General features: G+C 36.0%; 1 protein-coding gene across 2 annotated transcripts in view; it reads right to left on the bottom strand.

The window, feature by feature from the left end:
* Vti1a (vesicle transport through interaction with t-SNAREs 1A) overlaps positions 1 to 26,190 on the bottom strand; it is a 343,411-nt gene extending 317,221 nt beyond the window's left edge. For both annotated transcript variants that reach the window (XM_076834153.1, XM_076834154.1), the window contains exons 1-3: positions 25,967 to 26,190; positions 15,080 to 15,138; positions 11,124 to 11,234 (exon numbers count right to left, since the gene is read on the bottom strand). In XM_076834153.1, coding sequence (XP_076690268.1) covers positions 11,124 to 11,234; positions 15,080 to 15,138; positions 25,967 to 26,060 — 264 coding nt within the window. In that variant the 5' untranslated portion in view covers positions 26,061 to 26,190. The remainder of the gene's footprint in view (positions 1 to 11,123; positions 11,235 to 15,079; positions 15,139 to 25,966) is intronic.
* Positions 26,191 to 26,391: the final 201 nt, after the last annotated feature.

The raw sequence follows: 26,391 nt of genomic DNA, 5'->3' as shown, positions 1-26,391 counted from the left end.
TTATCACAACTAGCTTCTAAAGGCTATATGCTAAGTCAAAAGTTATCTAACCAATCTTAAGTTTTGTTCCCAAGCTCCCGAAAAAAGGCAATAATTGTGGCATAAAAAATAACTGAAGATTTATGAAAAAAGAAATAAGTCAGAAGCATAATGTATCATTTCAAGTTGCTAACTTTGGTTTAGCAAAGCACAAAATTGGCACTCTTTAATCAAATATTGTTGTAGCCCTGGGGCCTAAGTATGAGATGTCTAGCTCAGCTGGTGGTATGACATTATACAATTGTGAGTTTCAATGCTCCTAGAACATAAGAGGACAATGAGCATGTGCACACTGGTTATAAAGGGAGTCACCACCTTGAGGCCTTTGGCTCCTTCAGCGACTTCACTACCCTACGTCACAATCTCCCCTTTAATGTTGGATAGTCATCGGGAGAGTAACTCAAAAGTACTTTCATAACAGACATTTCATTTAAAAATCAATTAGCTACTTTTCCTTCCAAGGAATAGTAGATCATATGTGAAAAATGAGCATGATTCATAGGGAAACCAAGTAAAAGTACATAGTACTTTCCCGGGGAAATTAAACAGGGGTCCACAAAGTTGACAGCAAAGTTTCTGGCCATATATTTGCAGAATACCAGGCGATTTTTTGACCATGGGACAGTTTATAAGTAACCAGTAAAAAGTTTGCTATTTATGAGCAAACAATTTAACATTAAAACAGAGCCAGCTTTTTGACGATGGCAATTAGCTTCTTCATGTTCCAAACACCAAATAACATTTTCCCATTAATTTTTAAACCGATGTGGCTTTAACTTAAAATAAACTGTACATCAAAAGAATGGAAAATAAACAGCCAGGAACACAATTTGACGAATTGGATTTATTTAGTTTATTTATCTAAACAGGGACCATTGGATCTCTTTAATAGGCTGACAGTTGCACTGGGCTGGTTAATAAAACATTCAACACAGTGTCTTCAGCCAATATAGAAATGCAAATCCCATCAGAAATATTTTATTCATGAGGCAGTAATTTCAGTTACTACCATAGTTTCTTTTTTTAAAATGGCACTCTGCAAACAAACAGTGCCATCTAGTGACTAATGATAAAGCCAGATCTGTCACAGGTTGATAATTAATCTTTTACAGTAGTACCTGTTTTTATCTTTTCTCTTTATTTCCTGGGTAAGATCAAAGTAGTTAGGCAAAACAAGCAAACAACAGAAAAGTTGAGTCATTTATAATCCTGCTTAGGATTATAGCAGAGACAACTATTAAAACCAATAAATAGGATTTTGTATTACGTGTGCATATATGAAGAAATTTAGCCCTATCCCTGGAAAACATACACTTTGCTCAGAATACTCAAACTACTAGAATACTATCAATTCATAACAAAATTTTGACCCTCTTAATATAATGGCACCATAAATTTAATTCCAATGATTTAAAAAAATGTTATCTTATGTAGGAAAAAATTTCAGTTAAACTGCAAAATCAAATCTAAAATTTAACACCATTTTTTAAAAAAGTTTATATCAACATGAATATGTAGGGTGAATATCTATCTATGTCAGCACACACTTCAACTATGCCATGATAACAGTGATATAGAAGTTATTCTTACAGTTCATAAAATTCTTCAGTTGCTCAAGGCAATGGTCTCTGGCCCAAAGCAGTCATCATAAAAACAGTCACACTGGAAGAAAGTGTCAAAGCTTCCAAAGTGAAGAAAATCTGTTAAGACCAATCTCAAATTCAGCACATAAGACTAACAATAAAATATTTAACACATACTACTGTTTCGTTCAAGCATACACGGTGGGGAAAGGGTCAAGAACACAAACCCGTTACAGCCTTTTGGAGAAGACCAGCGTGACACACAAGCACAGAGCAGCCCCCAGAAGGCTGTGACTGCAACTGAAGACAGATTTTCCGTGTCTTCCCTACCAGATTGGTCTATTTCCTGTTTCTACTTTTGAAATTAATGGGAGCTCTATGAGTAGTTTACCAAGGTCAAAGCCTGAAATGAGACTCCTATAAACAAAGAAGGCCAACTTCATGATGATTTTCAAACAATTTTAGCCAATGGTGCTTTAATAATGGGGAACCATCTTCTTAAGAAAGTGACTGCACACAAGGAAAATCATGTGTGCATTATTTAAAATATTTATTTAAGATAAATATATATATATATATATATATATATATATATATATATATATTGATTTAGATAAATATAGCAACTTCCTCCTTAAAGACCACAGTCATATCCAAATAACTAAAAGAAATAAACTTCCATTTCTGATTAAGAAATGTTGAGGATGTAAAATGAATTCCAGGTTAGACACAGAGTGGCATGCACATCTGCTAGCCTTTCAAAGACTACTATGTATCTCTTGGAAAAAGAAATCTCAGTTGCATTTAATTCTAGAGTCTGTAAAATCCATAATCTTAATAATAACAATATATTTCTTTTATAATTGTTTGAGGATTAAATGAGTAATGCACATAAAGTACTTAGTCCTTGTTCTACCTCTGATTTTTATGTATTAAATCACTTTCTAACACAGAGAAGATACGGAGAAAGAGCAAAAATGATCTGATGAGCCACAATAAAAATGTAGCTCCAAGAATATTTTTTTAAGAACTATAAAACAGTTAATAGTCTTTGACTTGTTGATCTGCCTTCTGAGAAATGATCCTGATTAAATAATCCAGTTCAAATATAGTCACTGCAGCATAATAAACTATGGAATGAATAGAAATATATTAGGATTCAACAAAAGTTGAACATTACTGAATGAAATATTATGCACTCATTAAAATGATAAAAAATTATAAAGTGGAAAATACTAATGTTAGAATGCTAGTTTAAAAAAAGAAAAAATGTTCAGTAGCATCAATACATAACATAAAACAATGAATTATGCAAGAGAAAGGGCATGGAGAGATTGGAAGGAAACAAATGAAATATAAAATGTGGTTCTTTTGAAGTAATGGGTCTAAGGATACTTTTCTTCTTTCTACTTTTTTTTTATTTTCAGAAATAAAGAAAACTTTGAAATTGGCAGATATGTTTACATAGAAATAAAAAAGTGAACTTTGAAATAATGGCAGGCATATTAATTATTTTTAGTGAGAGAATTTTCTTTCCTGAGATGGTTCTGCCCAGTCTGGCTTTCTCATTTCTTTTTAGAATGCACTTAGGTTTCTTCAAGGAGGATTAACTGATGCTATAATTACCACATATCACCACTGAGACTTTCGAAACCTCTAATCATGCTTTCAAGGTTTCCTATAACTTTCACAGAAATAGAAGTAAAATATCCCAGGAAGCACAGGAAAGAAAATGTCAACAGAAGCATCAAGTTCTTGACCTTTTAACGAAAATCAGGGTTTAAATTCATCATTCTCATTCATACTTCTTTAGTCTTAGACTTAAAAAAAAAAAAAGACAGTTACCAGCTTCACTCATAAACTCAGATACTCAAGTTGTCCATTCACCTGTGATGAGAGAGAGTACAGGTAGTGGCAGTAAAAGCTTCAAGCTGTTCCACAACATCCTTTGAACCCTGACCTAAGGGACCAACTCCGGCAGTCTGTAGGTAGTTGGATTTCTAGGACCATTCAGCCTCACTGCTGAGACTGTCAATAGAAGTGCCATTCTCTGATGTAGACAGCTCTGCACTAGGAGCTGGTCTAACAATCACATCACATAACTTGCCAAACAGGAAAAGGACAGCATTCAGGCACTATTGACCTGGGATAGAAGTGAACTTGAGACAGGGGCTAAAAAGCTCCACTTCTAACATTCATTATATTCTAATCCTCCACCCTTCTGTATGAGTGTCTTAAAGGAACTTCAGCTTTGTTACAGAAAAAGAGAAATGTGCAACTACACCAATGAACCACAAGATGGTGCTAGCATCACAGTACAATATCAGAGATGCGCAAAGCATTCAACATATACCACGTCTTTATAACCTTTGAGACCTTATCCTGGTACACTACTTATTTGTTCTTTCTCTTTCCATTTACTGTGCTTTGGTTACACATTTCACACATGTTTAGATGGTTTTTGTTTGTGTAAGCTCAGGGATTTTTATTTATTTTCAGTTTTATTTTCTTAAGAAACAATAATCTTAGACTTGAAAAAATCCTTGACTCTACTTGCCCCTTTTGGTTGCTTCTTTTTTTCTGAAATGTCCTGGCATCACCAAGCCTTAGCAAAGCTCATACCAACACTGAAAAAAATTAAAGGTGAAGCTTAAATATATGAATTTCTAGCTTCCTAAAAAGTTGTTTTTAAAACTGCAAAGAGGTTATTAAATACCTTTTTGTGAAAATCTGAAATTTTGAAAATCCTGCAAAGGATCATAGAGCATAGATAGGTACTTATATTATACAGTTCTGGTTCTGGCTCTAAACAGCTGTCTGCCTTTAAAATAAATCAATGGTTTCTCTCCCCACCCCCTGCCCACTTGCTCATCTAAAGAAATAAGGTGACTGGATTTGAATCTTCTGTAGCTAATACTCCTGTCTCAATCTGAGATTACAGGAAGTAAAAAATGAGCAAAATTAATCTAGGGCCAAAACTCAAGAAGAATCACACAAGTGAATAAAATAATCAGGAACAGCAAAAGTTGCCGGTACAAATGGAAACATTACCTTTCCTTAACCTCCCACAGATAAGATTGGAAATTATTGCCTGAATTAAAAAAAATTTTAAATAGTTATTTTAATCAGTTAAGAATTAAATTGTAAGTACAGGTCCTTTTTAAACTAGACTATTATTTTTTCATTTTCAAATTATCCACACAACTGTCCTCTTAGGAATTAAACATTAAAACCATACTGAGAGTCAGGCACAGTGGCATACACTTATAATCCCAGTGACTTGAGAGGCTGAGATAGGAGGATTGCAAGTTTGAGATCAACATTGACCACTTAGAAAGACCCTTTCAAAATAAAACTTAAAATGGGGGAGGGCCTTGAATGTACCTCTGAGGTAGAATGCTCCTGGGCTCAATCCCCAGTGCTGCAAAAATCAAACAAACAAACAATAACAATAACAAAAATCCCCACTACCCTGAACTTTCATTTCTAGCTATGGTAACTGATAGAAGACTAACCCTTAAACTTCAAACAGCAGACAATAAAAAGGGACAAAATGTATGAAGCAGTTGTTTCAAAAGACAACAATAAATCATGTAGAATGCAAGAAGAGAAGAGAAATACATGAATGAGGCCCACAGTGACCATGGCTCTCAGACTGGAGGTACTTTTGGGATAGCAACAAATCCCTGAACATAGGAGACAGACACTGGTGTTTTGTACTGCTGAGGTGGATGAAATTCAGCAGGATTATGATGAGAAGGGAATCATACAGAGAAGGAGCTCCAGAAATCTACACCACAGCCCCCTCAAGTATTTGGCTGAAAATGAACTTGCACATGCAGTGGGTAAGACCCTGTGAGGTCTCACAGAAAACAGGTGTTGGGGGATATGGATTAAATGGAGACTGCCTAGGGCAGGGAGACAAAATTCTAACTAAGAGGAGAGAGCACTCTCTGAATACTCCAGTGATTCAAATGGAGCCCAAGAGAGAATATACCTTAAAAGTAGAGCTACCCTAGACATGCCCTAACAAAGCTTAACAGTAAATTCTGAACACATCAACCTGATCCGCCAGTATATTATATAACCACTTGGATGAAGCCCAACATTCTCTGAATCAGGCATTGTCAACAGAAGCAGAACTATGCCCAAGGAGGCAGTTTCAGTCAGCTTTACATCTCTGTGACTGAAGGACCTGAAAACAACCTAGAGGAAAAGGAGTTCGTTTGGGCTCATGGTTCCAGAGGTTTACTCCATGGATGGCTGAGTCCATTGCTCTGGTCCCAAGGTGAAGATTATCATGGCACAGGGGGTGGTGAAGGAGCACTGCTCTGTTCATGGCAGCTAAAAAGCAGAAAAAGAAAAAGGGGCTATGGGGAATGTACCTGCCAGGGCACACCTGCAGTGACCACTTCTTCCTGCCATGCCCCACATGCCTACAGTTACCACCCAGTCAGTCCATTCAAACTAAAATGAGCTGATTAGGTTAACAGTTGTCAGAATCCAAACACTTCATCTCTGAATACACTAACACAGGAAGTTTAGGGTATACCTTATATCCATAACAAAGGCAAAAACTGGTTCTTCAGAGGATAAAAAAATCTTAGCTATCACAAAGTTGTGTGGTACTCCAAAGGGCCACTGTACATGAATAGATGCACAGTCATAAAGTATATGTGTGGTGCCAAATTTCCTCAGGAGAAGAGAGGAATAATTAAAAAAAAAATGTCTGAGTTGGGAACGTAGCTCAGATTCAACCACAACACAACAACTATGCGCGTGCGCACATGAAATAACAAAAACATGTCTTAAAAGGTAACTTACAGGGCAATAATGAAAACAAAGTTGAAAAACACTATTTTTTTAATATTTAATTTTTAGTTGTAGTTGGACACAATATCTTTATTTTATTTATTTCTTTTTATGCGGTGCTGAGGTTTGAATCCAGGGCCTCGCACATGCTAGGAAACAGAAGTAGGAAAGATTACTACGATCAATCATGCTGAGAAGTACAAAGGCTTCCCATAGGGGCAATGAATGTGGGAGATATTTAAGCAGCAGTACTGCTAATTCTCAGTGACCAATTAGATGTTCAATATTATGGATAGGGAAAAATTTGAGGTAACTCTGAAGGCCTGCTTACAGAAACTGTATTGCTTGAGGAACCCTGGAGTTGAGGTGCACAATACACAGCAATAAGTATGAATCTGGAGCTGTGGGGAACCTGGGCTAGAGGCGTAGGTTAGCGATGCGGTTAGTGACGCCAGGGAGTGGAGAACGGCATGCAGGGAAGAGAGTAGAGTGAATGGAGATGGCTGAAGGGACCACCTCTGCTGTTCTTTCTTGGAATTCAGTGTTTCTAAGTACAGTTATATCACTACAAGCAAGTTATCAAATATTTTTAAGAAGATATTCTCCATTCCTTTTTAAAAAAATACTCAAAAAATAAGAATCAAGACAAGGGAATTATGTAAAGATTTCCTACACTCTTCAAATGTCTCATAAAATGGGATGGTAAAATGAAGAAAGCTGTAAAATAGGAGTCAGAGGATGACTCACTGATCCATGTGCTGAGACTTACCTATAGTCCCAGCTTCTCTGGAGGCTGAAGAGAGGACTGCTTGAGCCCAGCCTGGGCAACACAGCAAGACCTCATCTCCCCACCCCCATCCCCACCCTCCAAAAGGACCAGTTGCTTCTCAAAGTCCTCCAGTGGCTTCTCATCAATCTAGAGCACAGGCCAGGACTTTCCCACGGTCTACCTCCTTCTACAACCACTTCACCCCTCACTTCAGTCACAAAGAACACCCTAACAAAAATAGCCACCATCACCTGCTGGTCATTCTTTATCCTTCACTCTCTTTATTTTTCTTTATAGCATTTATCACCATCTGCAATTATAATATAATATGAATGTGCTTATTTGTTTATTGTTTTCCCCACTGAATTTCCCCCCCACTAGAATTTAAATTCCATTAGAACAAGTACTTAATCTTGCCCACCACTGTCTTCCAGAACTTATGACAGTGCCTCATACATTGTAGGACTGGAAATAGTTGTGTTGAAGGAAATCTATATTCAGTCTCAACCTCTTGGATCTATCATGTGTTAATGAGGATAACAATCCATCTGCTCTTTCTACCCTTCAGACCATGGAATGAAATACTACATGCTGAAGTACTTTACAAATTGCAAAGCAGTGTGCAACAGAAGTGGTAATGAGGGAGAGATGTTTCCTGACACAGCAGAAAGTTGTGATATCCTCCCACCCCCACACACAAATATTTAATGACAGTCTAGAGAAGAAATTTTAACTTCATTGTTGTTGGTTCCATTTTTCTTTATTAAAGAAAATATAGCTAAGAAAGAAATACTAATCCAAGAATGCAATTTCCAAATATCTAAAATAAAGTAAAGGGCTATAAAGGAATCTATTTGGTATTGAGCTCTATGGGAAACAAAATAGATTGAACATTGAGTTAGATGACATAATAATCCACAAAAATAATTTAACTTTTGAAAAAAAAATTAAGAATAAAGATGATAACTAAACTATTATTCTGGGCTGAACACTTATCTTCCTCAAATATCTGTGTTGAAATCTTAATCCTCAGGACTGAGAGTGACTGTATTTGGAGACAGGGTCAGTCATCAAAGAATTAACTAAGTTAAAATGTGTGGGTCTTAACTCAAAATTACTTGTGTCCTTACAAAACTAGAACACAGACATACATGAGTAGACGATTGTCTGAAGACCAGCAAGAAGCCATCTATAAACCAAGAAGAGAGGCTGCAGGTGGAACTACTGTAGCCAACAACACCCCAACCTTGGACTTTTGAGAACAAGCTTCAAGCTTCTCAGACTGTACTTCATTATGGTAGCTCTAGCAAGCTAACACACTTCTTTTTTCTAGAACCCAGAAGGAAAATTTTTGGAAAAGCATGCCATAAGAATGAGATAAGCAAATGAAAATAATCCTTATAAATGTTTTATATTACTTTCATCACTTATATTAAATGTTAACTTTAGTTAGAATTTTATAAGTAGAAATTTAAGGTGTTAAGTTCCTAAATAAATCCAATGTCCCCACTATATCTCATATTCTTGCTGAGAGACACCAACTTTTCAGAAAGCACTTGGAAAAGGTTTTATTTACTACAGAGCACAGAAGCTAAGAATTTACATTTCTTTTCTGAATTCAGGAACATCACAGATTCTAATTTTCAAAACAATCAATAGGAGCCCAGTTTAAAAGGCACTTACTTGTATTGGAGCGAGTGCTATGGTTTAGATCTCAGATGTCCCCCAAAGACTTTCATGCTAAAAACTTGGTTGCCAGTCTATGGCACTACTGGGAAGTGGTGGAACCTCTAGGAAGTCGGAGGAAGGAAGGAAGAAATTAGGTCATGGTGGGGCAGGCTTGCCCTTGAAGAGAATATTGAGATACTAGCCCCTTCCTATTTATTTCATTGCTTCCTGGCTGCCATGAGGTAAATAGCTTTGCTCCACCACATATTTCTTGCCATGATGCTCTGCTTTGCCACAGCCCCCCCCCCCCAAAATCAAGCCAATCAATTGTGGACTGAAACCTCTGAAATTATAAGCCAAAATAATTTTTTCTGGTAAGTTGATTATCTCAAATATTTCATTATAGCCACAGAAAGCTGACTAACACAGGGACTAAGGCAGTCCACTGAAACTTCTCAGGAAATATTCATTAAATATCCATGAAATAAACATACAAAAAAGTACAAATCACCCTATTTCCAGACTCACAGAGAAATTCCATTAGAACAAGTACTTAATCTTGCCATTGGCATTGTAGTGGAAATATTTATTGCACTTTAGAGGAAAAGATCCTTATAAATTCTTGACTTTCCTTATGAATTTGTACCCCAGATCAAATCAGATTCACATCTGATTTATGTATCAACACATAACTTTTGTCACTCACTGGTGAGGCTCAGATATTTTCTCATCTGCATTTTTTTAACATGACTGATATGAAATTTATTAATTGAAATTCTAATTTCCTATGCCAACCTATAAAAGAACATTTAGTTATCATTCACAGTGTTTTACAAATATTTTTATGTGGGTCTTTAAAAATTATTTTTAATTGTGGTAAAATATGTAATATAAAATTTACCATCTTCTCCATTTTCAAGGGTACAGTTCAAGAGTGTTAAACACATCCAACTGTTGTAGTTGCTCAACTGAACGTTTCATCTTGCAAAACTGAAACTCTATGCCATAAAACAACTTGTGTCCCTAGTGACCAGCAGTCTACTTTCTCTTTCTATGAACTTGGCTACTTTATTTTTATTTTTTTTAAAGAAAGAGTGAGAGAGAGTGAGAAAGAGGGAGAGAGAGAGAGAGAGAGAGAGAGAGAGAGAATTTTTAATATTTATTTTTTAGTTATCGGCGGACACATCTTTGTTTGTATGTGGTGCTGAGGATCGAACCCGGGCCGCACGCATGCCAGGCGAGCGCGCTACCGCCTGAGCCACATCTCCAGCCCCGAACTTGGCTACTTTAGATACCTCAACAAATGGATGTTTGCAGTATTTGTCTTTTTTGTGACTGGCTTACTTCACTTAGCATAATGTCCTAAGATTCATCCACATTGTAGCATGTATCAGAATTTCCCTCTTTTGGAAGACTGAATAATATTCCATTGTCTGAAGAAACATGTTTATCCATTCATCAATCAGCAAACACACAGCTTGCTTCCACCTTTTTGCTGTTGTGAAAATGCTGCATTACATGAGTGTGCAAATTTCTCTTTGAGATTCTGCTTTCCATTCTTTTGGAAACATAACCAGAAGTGGGATTTGCTTATCTGTGTCTTTTCTACTCTACTTATTCACAACTCCAACATTGTCTTTAAATTTATATTCTTAAATTTGCTATAATCTGGGGAGAGAAAGACAGATGTTCTCATGAGGCAACCAATATAAAGGATCACTTATTTAAATTATTAATTTAAAGTAGTTCACTTTACCTGTTGCAGGGAGGGACATAATATAATCTTTTAAGTCTCTAATGAATCTACGGAGATTATGTCAGGAAAAAAAAAAAAACACACAAAGGAACATGCATTCAAAAATAGGGGTAACTCTCAGGAGACTTGGTGCCCTGAAGTCCATCCCTGGCACTGCATCTAAAAGGCTACATACTCTGTAAGGCCAGAGACTGGGTTTTGAGTTCTAATAAATACTAAATACCAATAAATACTATCCAAACTCAAAGAACCACATGATTAGGATTTATTTGTGAGTCATGAATCCAGCACACCTGGAGTCCCCATCATTAGCTATCTCCACTGCCATTTTAGCTCTCTAATTCATACACATGAAAGCTGCTCCTTGCCTTTTGCACAAGTCCCTGGAGATGATGACTTAACACTGATTAAGGCAGCGGGAGGAAAAAACAAAAAAAAATAAGTGAAATTCAGTTTAAAAACCAGTAAGCATGACAAAAGATGGGATTTAACTCACAAAATCTGTTTCAAGTTTTCCCATTTCTTGCTTGTAGCTTCTCATTCTGTTGCTGTACATTCCTCGACTTTGTGGTGGTATCTCTCGGACTTCCAAATCCATCTGTTCAAGCTAGAATAGAGAGAGAAAAGCCTGATTTAAACCATATGCTTATTCTTTATTTGACCAAACACTTGGAGCTGAAAGGATTTCATTCCAAATCCTCATTTTAAAGTTGAGGAACTCAGCCCAGGGTGCTGACTGCCTATGATCAAATAACACTGGAACTATTTTTGTGCTTAATTTTCATTTAGTTCAACAAGCAGTTACTCAGTACTTGTCAAATAACAGAGTGCCAAGCTGCTTGCTTTGTCAAGAATTTCCTTTAAAACATGTGCATTAATCCAAACATTCTCAATAATTTGATTTTAATATCCTTGGGGTAGCCTTATCATTCAGTCCAACCTGTTCTGGTCTTCAGACTATAAATCTCCAGAAGGATGGAAAGATAAACCAAATCATTATTTCCTGAAACATCAGTCAAGCCTTAGTCACTGGGTATCATTTCCTCTGGAAAGTCTTTTCTGATTAGGAAAATCACACACCAGCCTCATGCCTCATACTTTACAGCCACATGGACAAGAGGTTAAATGGATATAGTGATATACTAGATTACACAGCACTCGCTGAAATCACAGCAGGGCACTTTATAACATCATATAACACTGAATATAACACATAAAAGTTTAATGGGTGGCAATAAAGACATACCATGATGGTTTAGAATATGGGCTCTGTAGTGAAATTCTTGTGTTCACATTGTAGGCCTCACTACTTACTAGTATTAGAAACATTTAAAAAAAAGGATTTTTAACATCTTTCTGCTTATTTTTCAATTTCTTAAAACAACCTCTCTTTCCTAGGGGTCTGTGAAGATTAAATGAAGTAATTCCTATAATAGTTTTAGAACAGAGTCTCTTACTTTATAACTAGATTAATGTTAACTATAGTAATGATGATTACTGACGATGAAGAAATACAGCAGAGGTAGCTTACTTGTACTTGGCATTAAATAATAAAAATCAACAATAACAAATTGGCCCAAGCCATTCCTGGTAAATTTACATGCAAAAATGCTGCAACGTATTTTGCTTTTAAAATCATTCTAATGTTATTTCCACAAATAATATAAGTTTGTCACTGAGCTACAAAAACTCTAATTGTCCAGAGTTAAAGATGGAATAACTATACTATAGATAAGCCCACAAATCATATTTCCATTAGTAAACTTCAATTTTTATTAGAGAAAAGAAAATATTAATTAGTCTTGATTTAAACAGTAATCATTTAAATTATTGACATGTTCCAACTTAATTGTGAAGTATCAACAAATTAAATCATACTTGGCAAGGCAATTATTTAAAGCACTTCTCTGAAGTCATCCTTAAGTACTTAGTTCTGAAAAGGTGAATAAGATCATAGAAACAATTGCAAAAGTACACATACATCAAATATCTGAGAATTAGGCACATTTTCCTTTAAGACATTTTACAAGGACATTTAAGATGAAGTTCAAAGTAGGTAAGGAAAAAAAAAAAAAGGAAATACACAACAAACACTTAAAATGAAACCAGGAATAAGTGTAATGTGCATTTTCCCCATGTTGTCACAACATTTCATGTGGCCAATGCACAGTGTTCAACATGAGAGTTAAAAGATATGCAGTGTCTAAGATACTAACACAAAGCAATTGTTCAGCAGAAACAATTCTAATAGTCCCATAGAAAACAAGTTTTCTTTTTTTTTTTTAATCACTGTCCTCATCTACAGGACAGTATATAATATAACCAACAATGTCTTTAACAATGATGTCATCAGAACTAAATTAACAGTTTTCTGATCATTTTAAACAAACAGAAATACATATCTTAGACAAAAGCCTCTATTATTATTATAATAATAACTAAATAATTAACTATTATTTAGTTAGTAATAACTAAAGCCAGCTTATGCTTTCTATATGTCTGTGGTAAAACCTTGGTCATCAGAAGATCAGCTTTCCATCATTAGATAAACAGAATGTCTCCAGGGTAAGGGATATAAACCAAAACACCAATCTTTTTTTTTTTTAAATGCATTTTATCTTTATCTTTATTTATTTATTTTTATGTAGTGCTGAGGATTGAACCCAGGGCCTCATATATGTGAGGCAAGTGCTCTACCACTGAGCTACAACCCCAGCCCCAAAACACCAATCTTGATGGCAAAAAATCTGCTAATGAGAACTCAACAACAGTATAAGAAATCAATGCAAGATCCAAAGAATTTATCAGTTGTCAATTCATAATTATCTTACCAATCAGAAAGAAGACATGTCCTGATTCCTTGCTCTGCCATATAAAAAGCTAGTCTTTTTGTATGAAAGCTGTCAATCATGACAGAAGCAGTTGAATATAAAAAGAAACTAAAGTAAGGAGAAAAATATTAAAAGAACACTTTCAAAAGATAGGCAAAAGGTAAAGCTACCCTTACAGAGGCAGTAAAACAGCCTATGGAGATAGTGAGAGCAGCCAGCAGAGTCTAGAAGTAGACTATGGGACACGGAAAGCATCCAATATTCTGACAACTCAAAGAACCACTGACAGAGAAGATGGAGCAGCAACTCCGCAGGTCCATGCCTTAGTACTCAAAAGACTCAGAAGAAATATCTACTGTGCCACTGGGAACAACTGCTTACTCCTTAGAACCTCCCAAGGCTGCAACCTCTCATATATGGTCCTGTTAAAAAAATACTTCTATGTCAAATAGCATGGAAGATGCTCCAATCTGTGGCTAATCTTTGAAGTCCCTTCTTAGAAATTCATAATGTCCTTAAGCTTACCTAAAGGTTCAAGAAAGCTCTGTGGAAAAGCAACACCTTTATCTAACACACTCATTTGGAACCACAATGCATAGAAACAAATTGAATCATACTTGCAATACTTGGCATTTAAAGCCCCAAATTGGGAAATAATACTTTTTACCTCTTTTTTTTTTCCTCCCTAACTTATGGATTTATTTCAATGAAGAAGTAGTCAATGAACCAGACCTTGGGTTTAACATATCTATATTCAAATCTTTACCACTTAACAAGGTGTTGGGTCTCAAACAAGTTACTTAAGCCTCAGTCCCAATCTACAAAAGGTGGTAAGAAAAGTATTGATAATCTCTTATGCTCCAATTTAGCTTGCTGGGTGTGTCAAAAATGGAAGGTTCTGACCAGGGCTATCTTTCAATATTCTGTTCATAGGAAATAACCTTGAAGGAAGAAATAATGTGTTTTCTCTAGGACAGAAAGCAGGTGTAAACAGGTATGCTTCCTGCCTGCTATAGAGTGGCTTGTTTCCCAGGCTCTGAGTTCCTGTCTTGTACAGTATTTTATTTTGCTTGTGTAAGAAAATATCTATGGTTACCTGCATCAATCCTGTGGGAACTGGAACTCAGAGAACTGATTGAACCAGGTTGAAACTCTGGCAGCCATTTTCACTATGAGTGATAAAAGTCTTTTGTCTCTGACTTAAAAGTCTCATGTCTTCTATAAGCTGACAAGTTCACTCAGGTTAAAAGTATGGGAACATCTCAGACCCTTCATGGTTTTTGACAAATAGTTCTTGTGCCACATGTTTTTTGAGAAAATTAAATATTATAAAGCAAGACGTACACTTATGCCAGTGTCTGGTACCTAGTATGCCTTGATCAAGGATTAACAATTTATAGCTCTTATGAAAAATATGAAGGAATAAACACTAGAGGTTGACACTTAACAGAACATGTTCATTAAAAAGAATAAAATCTTAAGAAGCTATTAAATTCCCTTAAATTTAAAAACTGACAAATTGTGAATTAAAAACACTGATCAGTAACATTTCACACTTCCACAATGCACAAATGAAGCTAGAGGAAGATCGGTTTCCAGGACTCTGTCAGTCTCTACATACCAGTTCTTTGGCCTCTTCAAGCTGTTTTTCCACATTTGCAACCATTTGTTTCTTCTCATCTTAAAAACAAAATAAAACAAAACAAAAAACACATCAACAACAAGGAACTATTAAGGATCAAATACATTTAATATTTTGGAAACTTCTATTTTTATATATCCTTTTCCTTTCTGATCAGATTAGAGAGTATAGGCAAATGAGCATAGCATTCTTCAATAGGTTAGAAACTACATTAAGCCATTGACTCTGTGTTTTCTGAAAATACATAATCTTACGGCTACCTAATTGTTAAAGAGATACCATACATTTTTTTTTTCCTTTTTTTGGTACTGGGGATTGAACCAGGGGAGGGGGGCTTTACTGCCGAGCCACATCCCCAGCCCTTTTTAAATTTTGAGACAGGGTCTTGCTAAATTGCTGAGGCTGGTGTGGAATTTGCAATCCTCTTGCCTCAGCTTCCAGAGTGGCTGAGATTATAGACATGTACCACCATACCCAGTGAGATGCCATACATTTTAAAAAATATTTTTTAGTTGTAAATGGACACAATATCTTTATATTTATTTATTTATTTAATATGGTGCTGAGGATCAAACCCAGGGCCTCACATGTGCGAAGCAAGCACTCTACCACTGAGCTACAACCCCAGCCCAACATGCCATACGTTTTTAAGGAAAACTGAAAATTATTTTGTTCTTTAGAATAGGCTATGTCAACAACAGCAGATTTAGTGGGGGCCTGAGGAATTTACAAAGTTATAAATTTAACACATTGGGAATAACTGATTTATAAATATACTTTTAAAGTCACTTAGCAAAACACTTCCTAAAATGGGCAAGATTTTAGAATCCTTTAAATACTATACTTTCAGTAACATAAGATAGGGCATATTGGACTGGAGATGTAGCTCAGGGGTAAAGTGTTTGCCTAGCAAGGCCCTGGGTTCAATTTACACACACACACACACACACACACACACACACACACACAAGCACACGCACACGCACACACAGTTAAGAACAGGGCATAATAGAAGAAATATTTGAAATCTGGGCTACTGATTCTAAATCCAAAGCTTACTCAATGGTTGTGGGATCCTAGACAGGACAGACACACACACACACACACACACACACACACACACACACACATATTTTAAGACTCAGCCTTGTACTCTCTAAAATGGAGATTTAAAAAAAATCCACTGGATTATTTTTAGTTCCAATAAGTTTGATGCAAATGAAATTATTTCTAAATTGTGAAGTGCTAAGTCAGTATGTGGTTTATTTAAATTTGACCACTAATTATAACCTAACCATGATTCCCTTCTCTGAGAGAGATGTGGCCTGGCAGATAATTTCAGAAAACCTTCCCATAACCTATTCTAAAATCAATTAGCCCATTTGTTCATAGACTCCGCTAATCAAGCTTATTGAACATTTATGGTTTTCTGTCTACCACCTTTCTCTTCCCAGGCAACAGCCCCACTCTTCTGAGACCCCCACCTCTACCAAGCAAATGAATGAAAAATGGTGTCTCCTTATATAATCCTGTGTTCTGTGGCAAATTAAAGACATCTCATCTTAGCTGGACTAATCTTAGTATCTCAAGCCCCTGGTCACACTTGTCTGTTGGGCAGGCATATGATCTCAGGAAACCATCAAGTTTCTAGAGCAAGAAGAAAGTCTTTTCTTCTGTCTTAGCAGTGAGAACATCAACTAGAAGCTGTTGGCATCCATTGGTCTATCTCCAAGAAGAAAGTGAATATGCACTGACTGGGAATGAAGGCAGCATTTAGAAAGAAACAAAGCTGACATATAGAGACAGGTATAGTTAGTTCCTGGTGCTGAATACTTGACTTAACCAAAATTTGTTTTCTTGTGCCAACAAATTTCTATTTAAAATTGTGTTCATGTCACTGGGAGTGGTGGCACATGCCTATAATCTCCAGTGGCTCAGGAGACTGGCAGGAGGATTTCGAGTTCAAAGCCAGTCTCAGCAACCAAGCAAGGCCCTAAGCAACTTAGTGAGATCCTGTCTCTTAAAATAAAAGGAAGGTGGGATCTGGGGATGTGGCTGAGTGATTAAGTGCCCTTGGGTTCAATCTCTGGTACCAAATAAATAAATAAATAAATTTGTCTATTTCACATAGAATTTAATGAGACTAATTCAACTAACTCGAAAAGTCACGAGGCCTGAAAAAGGTACAATGCCTACTAGTTGACTAGTCCTTTCAGAAAAGTCAACCCTACATGGGACAGCTTTAGTAGAAATTATCATTTTACTAAAATCATAATTAGATTTTGCTAATCCCAAACCCTTCCTTTTGTTAATCCCAAACTGTGGGGATTAGAGTAGCTGTCACATAAGGTATTTTATGTACACTATAAATTTCTTCCTAAGAAAAATATAAATTTGGAATTAGAATTCAACTTGATTTTTCCCTCCTTGAGAAAAGATAAATCTATATATGACTAGATTACAATTTTAATATAAGTCTAAAATTTATCTGCTTCTGGCCCCTCTAATCCCTCTAACATCTGTGTACAGTTAATAGAATAGTATTGTATTTATATGAGAGAATAGAATACAAAATAAGACAAGGCAATCTTGAATCAAGAGTGAAATTATATATTTACATAGCAGAAGGAACATCTTGTTTTAAGATAAATATTGTTCCCAATTGTTAAGTTGTTGGGAATGCACATACCATGAACTTCCAGGACCAATACACAGCACATCAGTTTTTCTCATTAACAAAATGAATCAAAAGAACTTCCCTTGACCTTCACATCTCTTTGCTGCTAACACTTCTCCCCATCATCCACAGCCCACATTTCTGAAAGCAAAGGTAGACGGTTCCTTTCCTCATCTCCCCCTTCACTCCCTATAATATAGCTCCCACCCTCCTTGTTCCATTGAAATGACTCTCACTGGGATTCATAACCTTTCTCTTTTGCAAGTTAATAGACATTCTTGGTCCTATTTTTGTTTAATCTTGTGGCTCCTGACACTCTGCTACTCCCATTCTGTAACTTTCTCCTTTCATAATACCTTCCATAACACCTAATTCTGTGATTCTCCTAAATGCTCACTTCTGCCTCAGAGTTCTCTGCTTGGCTTCCTCTGTTTGAGCTGATCTTTTCAACTGTCAGTATTCCTTGGAGTTCAGTCCTTGCTTATCTTCCCTTATAGTGATCATTTGCATTCCCGGGAATTTCATCAATTTTAAAATGATCATATTATTTATTTATGATCCTAAATTTTTGCCTTTAACCTTGAATATGTATAGAACTGTTTTAATCCCAATGCTCATGTCCATCTCCTGCCTTTGCCTAGCAAACTACTATTCAAAAACCATCAGAAATCACCAAGCCTCTGAAGCTTTTCTTAACTCAACAAGAGTTAATCACTATTTTTTAAAACATAAAACAACTATAACTTTTACATAATCCTAATAATTTATTTCTCACAATAACAGGTCTGATTAGCCTTTAGGCTTGGGGGTTCTGAGAAGACAGGAGCCATATCAATCACCTTTATTGTCCTAAAATCTAGTCATGAGCCTGGCATATATAATCAGTTCTCAAAATAAATAAATAAAAGATGGTGAATTAAATAAATAAATGCAGGACAGTGCAAGCATTTACAAAAGAAGCTATGCCACCAACAGCCCTGGTTCTCTGTCTCCATGTCTACCCCTCTTCACCCTCAATCTTCCTAAAAATGTGGCTTTGATTGGATCACTCAAGCCTGTAGTCAAGGCCCTCCACAATTCAGATCCAAGCAACCTTTCCAACTTTATTTCTAACCACAGGCTTTCTAGGATGTAATTATATAATAACTATTCATTACTGCCTAAACAAACCTCAGTTTTTTCCTTCTTGAAATGTTTGTTAACTTTGGTCAAATGCAACAAAACTGGTTTGTTTAACATAAACCAATGGGGGATGATTTATTAGAATAATATGTAATGATTTACCTCCATATCTAGTACCAGAGTACATGGTAGAGGCTCACTAAATGCTTACTGAAGAAGGAATCAGTCTTTGCAGTTAGCAACATAATTATTGCTCACAGAGAATTTAAGCAAAAGAAAAACTGTATCAGTGAGGACTGGAAAATCTTCCCAATTAAAATAGCAAGTTTTCCTTTCTGAAAGAAATAGTTAAATTGGGATGGGGCCAGAGTAACTCAATTAGATCATGTTTTTTTAATATAACCACTTCATCATGATATTGTCAGAAATAATGATGGAACTGAGATCATCTTTGATTGCTCTCTGTAGTGCTCACCATATTTTTTTACAAAGAGGAGACTTTAAAGGGTGAATATTTGGAGGGAAAGCATGTGGAAGAGAGGAAATGAGAGATGGGCTGAATTAGATGAACTGTGGAAACATGTAGCAATACTTAGCATCTATAACTTCCTGGCAGCATTCACATGGAATTCCCAAGACAGTTTCATTCTGCCTACCCCAGGCTATATCCCCTTTTCAAATGGTACATTCCTAGAAGTTAGACTTTTTTTTGTAAGTAACAGTTACTGTTAAGGTGCATGTTCAACATTATCACAGTCATTCTCATGCATTAAGCAAATTCAGAGAGATTAAATAATTTCTCAAAAGTCAAACAACTAATAAATGGAAGAGCTGGAATTCCAACAGGGTCTGTTTTTCTAAATCAAACTTTTAACCTTTATATATATTATACAAACTATACTAAATAAACAAACTCCCTCTCCTTTTCATTTTCTTTTATTTATTTATTTATTTATTTAGCATATAGGCTTGACGAGTTCTGAAGTACACTCAAGTTTTAGCATAGTATGATCTTTTCTAATGCACTCAATATTTATTAACAAAGTCCTTAGTGATGAGAATAAAACACACAAATCTTGGCATAGTATATGACTCTCATTGTTTACAGGAGTGCTTACTCAGTATTGAATTTTCCCAATGAAGCACAATGAAAGTGTCAGGGCTTATTTGAATTCAGTTACTGGTACCTGTCTTTGTGCAAAGTGGTTATTTTAAAATAACACTGGCAGCAGATATTATGTACTGAGAAATGTGAAGTGAGTCTATTATGAGAGAGACTTTCATATTAGGGAATTTAAAATGTATATATTACCAATGCTACACCATGTAACATGGCACATAGTGGTTCACATTAAAACAAAGCCATTCAGAAGCCATTCTAGAATGATCCATTTGGTACTGGCTTTGAGTGTAAGACACTAGTATTAACTCATGTTTAACTCACTATCTATACACACATATACAAATATTTACAGGCAGATTTACATATATGGGTTAGTGTATACATATGAATTTCTTTGCTCTCTCAGCTGAGAATCCCTAAAAGCAATGAACACACCCGGTAGCAACAAACACACCTAGTGTCCAGATCTTGGTTTCTCATTCTATTCTTCAATAAAAGGAAACAGGCCTCCTTGGAGAGAATCTGAATCTAGGACTGAGAAAGGCCATCTACTGGAGTACCTCACCACCTCAGAATAAGAAGGTGCTAAAAACAAACTCCAAATGGCAAGGGTATATCAAAAGAACACAAGCCAACTAAAAAGTTCCAATGATCAAAGATGGAAGAATTTGGGAAATCCAGTAAATAAATTAAAACTGAAAAAATTATTTATATATATATATATATATATATATATATATATATATATACATACCTGAAGTATAACACAACGTATAAAATAAATATCTATGATTCTATAGTGACATAAATGACTGAATAGGGAAAATTAATGGAGATGAGAAAACCTCTTTCATATAGAACTCCAAATAATTGAAATATATACTCAGTATTCAAGGGTATAGGACATATAACTCTACTTCCTAGGTATAAGCTTTGAATGTAATTTCCTTCCACACAGTATGAAAACTAGAGTAGGAGAAACCTGAAAAACACTCTCTTGGGCAGGTGATCAAAGTTAACATGAGTAGTGATAAGTCATGTTGAGAACACACTATTAAAACAGTGGGATGAAAATGATGCTTTACCTCTATGGTCTTCCTCTTCCAAACCTCAAACCCCAGTCTAAGAATGAGGGGGGAAATGGGCAAGCCCCATTTGGGGAACATTCTACAAAATGTCTTACTAGTACTCCTCTATACTGCAAAGTTATTAAAAACAAGGACAGTTTGAGAAACTGTCATAGCCAAAAAAAAAAAAAAAAGCCTAAGAAACTATGGCTACTAAATGTTTTGTGGTATCCTGGATTGGCTTTTGAAATGATTAAAAAAAAAAAAAACCTAACAAGATCTGAATAAAGTATAGACTTTTATTAATAACAAATCAATATGGGGTTATTAGTGGTAACAAATTTGTATCAAATTAAGGTTTTAATAATAGGGGAAACTAATCATGGGGTATATGAGGAGTCTCTGTATTTGTGATTTTTCTGTAACTTTCAAACTGCTCTAAAAACAAAAAGTTTAGGGCTGGGGACAGTTGTAGCTCAGAGGTAAAGCATGTGTTTAATATGTTCAATCCCCAACTCTGCATATTTAGTTAATTTTTTAAACAATAAAGCCATTAGGTGGACTAAATTGTTGAAGGTTAGGGTAATTCCCCTGCGATTAGAGGGGGTGGAGGGAGAGAGAGAGAGAACTAGAAAACACAAAGAAATACAGAAATACACATACACATATTTATTTATGTGCACAAATACATACACAAATATTTATTTATATATGTGTATATATTATTCTAAAATGAATAAAAACCCATAAATGCTTCACTGTTTAAAAAGTAAGATGTAACCAGGCCATCAGTAACATCCATAGGCTGTTTCCCTGCATACTGAACTGAAAAAGTTGGACTTTGCCCATTAACTCATGAAACTGTGAGGTAGCTAGTTTCCTGACCAGGGGCAAACTATGGTCAAGGTGAGTTTCTGAATCAGGACTGGAGCCATCCCTTCAACTAACTCCCTGGAGGAATAAACATGTAATAGAAATCATTATATGTAATTTTAAACTTTCTAGTAGGTACAATTTAAAAAATAAAAATAAATAATTTAAAACTAATAAAATATTATTAGTTTAATAACATATTTTAGTTATAATAGTATTTAACCCAATATATCCAAATTATTTCCCCCTTTTAAATATGTTCTAATTAGTTATACATGACTGTAGAGTGCATTTCCAAATATTATCATTTTAATTTAGCTACATTTCAAATACTCAATAGCTACATGTAGACACTATAGCTCTAGAGCCACATATATTTTAAGCAAACCACACTATTCATTAACAAAAACATACTCCTCTAAATTCTCTCCCTACATCCATCTTGCAACAGAGACCATCATGTAACAGGGTTAGAGCTACATTCATACATGGTTATTTAGATGGTCTCCTAAATGTTTCAGAGCTCGAAAAAGCTAACCCATCAGACCTGAGTATTTCCTTCTAGAAGATATGTGTCTTTCCCATTACTTTGACTTCTGTCACTTGATTCCCTCCTTGATATTTTGAGTTTGAAATATAATTTTTCAATTTCATATCCAAAAGCCCCTGATCACTCACTTCCCTTCAAATGTAAGTCTTCATCAAGAGAAATAAACTTCACTCTAGGTTAGGCACAGAAAGGAAGCAAGAATTGAGGTACAAAATTCCTTTAAGCATACAAAATTAGGGCTAGTGTTGTGGCTCAGTGGCAGAGTGCTTGCCTTGCATGTGTGAGGCACTGGGTTCAATTCTCAGCACTGCATATAAATAAAAAATAAATAAATAAGATCCTTCAACAACTAAAAAGAATTTTTTAAAAGTACAAAATGACAAATTCTGAAAAGCTGGGTTCTGTCCAATCCTACTTGCTGTGTTTTTAGCAGAAGCAGCAGTAATATCACTTCTCTACAGGGTTAGTTTATCACATACTTTCTCTATGCAAGAATGGTGCTAGTGTGTTACATGCTTTATTATTTAATTGATTTGTAAAACATTATGTGGTTTAACTATAACCCCTCTCCTCCCATTCTGTAGACAGAACAGGCAGGCATATAGCAGTCAAACAATTTATCCATGATTGCACATCTACTAAGTAGCAGAACTGGAATTCTAAACAGACCTGATAGTCAGTAGTCAGTCTCAACCACTTTGGCTTACTACATTCTTGTTACATTTCTGACCACAGCCACAAAGTGATAAAATTTACAGAAGACCAATCGGATGGAGAGGTAAGCAAATAATTGCAAAATAAAACTTACAAGATCTGTCAAGAAACCTGGTTGATGTAACTGTACCTGGGATAAGTAGTTTCCTCTTAGGAATTTGCTCCCACACCAAAGGAAAAGAACTTCACAATAAACTATTAGTTATGGTTTCTGCACATCAATCTTCCTGAAATTTCCACTGAACAGTAATGATTAAAAATCAATTTTCAAATACAATGTCTTAAGAATATTAAGGGACTCACCCATATCAACAGTCCAATTACTAAATTAGTTAAGATTCAAACACTTAAGTCTAAGAGCAAAGTTCTTTTATTGTTAAAAAAAAATTACAAAGTAATAAAATTTCTTTTAAATTTAAGTTTTTAAATGTTCAGTTTTTTCTATTCTCTTTGGAAGTAACACTAATACACTGTACATCCATAGCAGACAATAAAGTTCATTTCAATAGATCCTACCCACTCTTCTTCAGTTTAAATAAATTATTATATTGGAGAATAAACTGCTTTGGCTTAAATGTCTGATTCAGTTTTAATCTTCTTAACTCAAGTGAATATAGTTTATCTCTTCTGGGTCAATATTAGCTGAGCACCACAATCATTAATAATGGGGGGGGTGAATATAATCATTTTTAATCATTTTGGGTTTTCCATTGTTATACATATTAATTTCTGTTAGTCCATAAGATGCATCAGAAATTCATAACTACATAGAAATACTTTTAATCTTTTTATATTTATCAATTAGTTTATAAAAAGAGCAAACATAAATCATTATTAAGAAAGAAACCAGTGGATCCTAAACTTATTTAGTTATTCAAATAAATAAGCATTTTTCCAGCCTGCTATATAATCTCCTTTCATTTGAAATGTAGCTGCTGTGTTTGGGCCTTACATTATACTACAGTTAAGGAGTAGTATGGCTTTAAGTACTTAATTCATATGTTTCCTTCTATGTGGTTAAGATTGTTACATTAGAATAAAATGGACAAGGAAAACTCAATAGTAACAAAATCTGTTTCCTTGAAAACATTTTACAACATTGCACCCATGAATGACTGCTACTTTGTAAAACAGTTTCACAGTAACAAAGCTATTAGCCCAAAGAAATGTTTCTATTGCTAAAACCATTACAATAAAAAATGAGCAAAAACGCAACTGGAACCACAAGTCCTGATATTCTGAGGCTCTGGGACTCAATTCAAAGGAAGTAGTCTCCAACAACAATGACAACAAAATTAAGATGATCTTGGGCAGTGGAGAAAAGTAGAACTGAAGAGAAGAGACGAAGTGATGTATCGTGAAGTGATGAGGCATCAGCCACTTTCTCCACAAAAATCTCTGAGGCAGCAGAGCTCCGTGGTATATGCTACCTTGGTTTTTTCCTCTTGTTCCCTTACTTGAACTCATAAACCTCCTTAAGACACCATTCACTTCCTGCAGAACTAACTGGGACTTCAGGAGATGAGTGGGGTGTAAATTCAGAGATCCTGGCTTCAAGCAAATATCCCTATTAACAGAAAATAGGTGGGGGAGAAGAAAAACAGGGAAATAAAGGAAGAAAAATTATTTATAAACACAAAGCTTTCTGGGAAACAGGTAACGGAAAAGAGGAGTGACAACTTAGGTCCAGGAGAAATTATTACTGTCATTAAGGATTTGACTGACAAGGTCTAAAAGTGAAGTCACCCCCACTCTTTCCTATACTATATACCCCAGAAGGGGTCAAGTCCAGCAGCCCAATGACAAAACTAAGCCAAAAAGTAAAAATCTTATCTGTAACTAACTACTCAAATTAAATCTGTACTTAGAGAAAGAGATATCCTAAAACAGTATCTCACACCATAAGTCACAAAATATATTATAATCATCTACTCATTCACATAAACATTTGCTAAGCCCTTAGTAAACCCACGTGAAGGAAATCAGACACAGCTCCCATCTTCACATAGTTGACAATCTAGCAACCAAACAAAATCAAAAACAATTCCAGATGGGAGATGTAGAATTTTAAAAGTGAGAGAAATTATTCTCACTTTCACAAGAAATGAGGATAGAGGTATGAAAATGCTAACAATAATAGCAGCTAACACACCAAGAAATGGCTTTACATGTATTATATCATTTAATCTCTGCAACAACCCTATGAAAGAGGCAATTCTCTGCTTTTTACCAAAAAGGAAAGTTGTGAGAAGTTAAGAAACTTGCCCAAGAGACAAATGGCCGAGTTGGGATATGAACTCAGGCATACTGGCTCTGAACTCTACTCTGCCACATATTATAATAACGTTAGTATTCCTAATACCACAACGCTGCTGTATATTACAGATCCACGATCTTGGTACTTTCGATAATTTTCTTTGAATACTCACATCTTCATATTACCAAAAAAAAAAAAAAAAAAAAAAGACTCAGAAAAACATTACCAAGGGAACACAAGTTACAAGGCGTTGGAGTAGGAATTTGAATTCAGATGGTTCAGATTCCGAAGGTTTTTTTCAGCCACCCTTCAACTCAGTTTGGAGTCTACCCTCAACCAAGTCAAGTCCTGTGCCCCACTTGGGCCTCCAGCACTGCCCACTCCAGGCTCGTGCCTGCGGGACACTCGCCCAGGCGGCGTTCCACCGCCCCCAGCCTCCCAGCTCTCCAGGCCGCCCCCGCCCGACTGGGGCAGGGTTCTCACCAGGCGGGAGTCGGGGGACCCTCGAAATCTTGCTGGTGATCTCTGCAGTGAGCACCGCGAAGTCCTGCTCATAGCCTTCGAAATCGGATGACATGGCAGCTCCGGAGTGATGGACCCGGGCCGGAGCCTAGGACCAGTCGGGGGGCCGCGGCTTAGGGACCCCTGGAGCAAAGCGGAGCAAAGCGGAGAACCGGGGACAGCTCCCAACCCAGCTGCTTCCTGGTTGTTCTTCGCAATCTCTGTCCTCCGGAAATTGGGCTGCGTGCGCCTTTTATAGTCCGGTCGGGCTTCCAGATTAAGAAATTGGCCAAGAACATACGTCCCAAATAATGTACCCACAAAAGCATGCATGTTCTAAAGGATCACTGAAAGCATTTCCCCTCCCTGCACGTTCTGGGAAACGGCTCGGGCTTCCCAAGCTGCTG

Source organism: Callospermophilus lateralis, chromosome 15, assembly GCF_048772815.1.
Source record: "Callospermophilus lateralis isolate mCalLat2 chromosome 15, mCalLat2.hap1, whole genome shotgun sequence".
In the NCBI taxonomy this organism is placed as follows: domain Eukaryota; kingdom Metazoa; phylum Chordata; class Mammalia; order Rodentia; family Sciuridae; genus Callospermophilus; species Callospermophilus lateralis.
The sequence above is the reverse complement of the archived record's forward strand: the minus strand, read 5'-3'. Positions and strand labels throughout refer to the sequence as shown.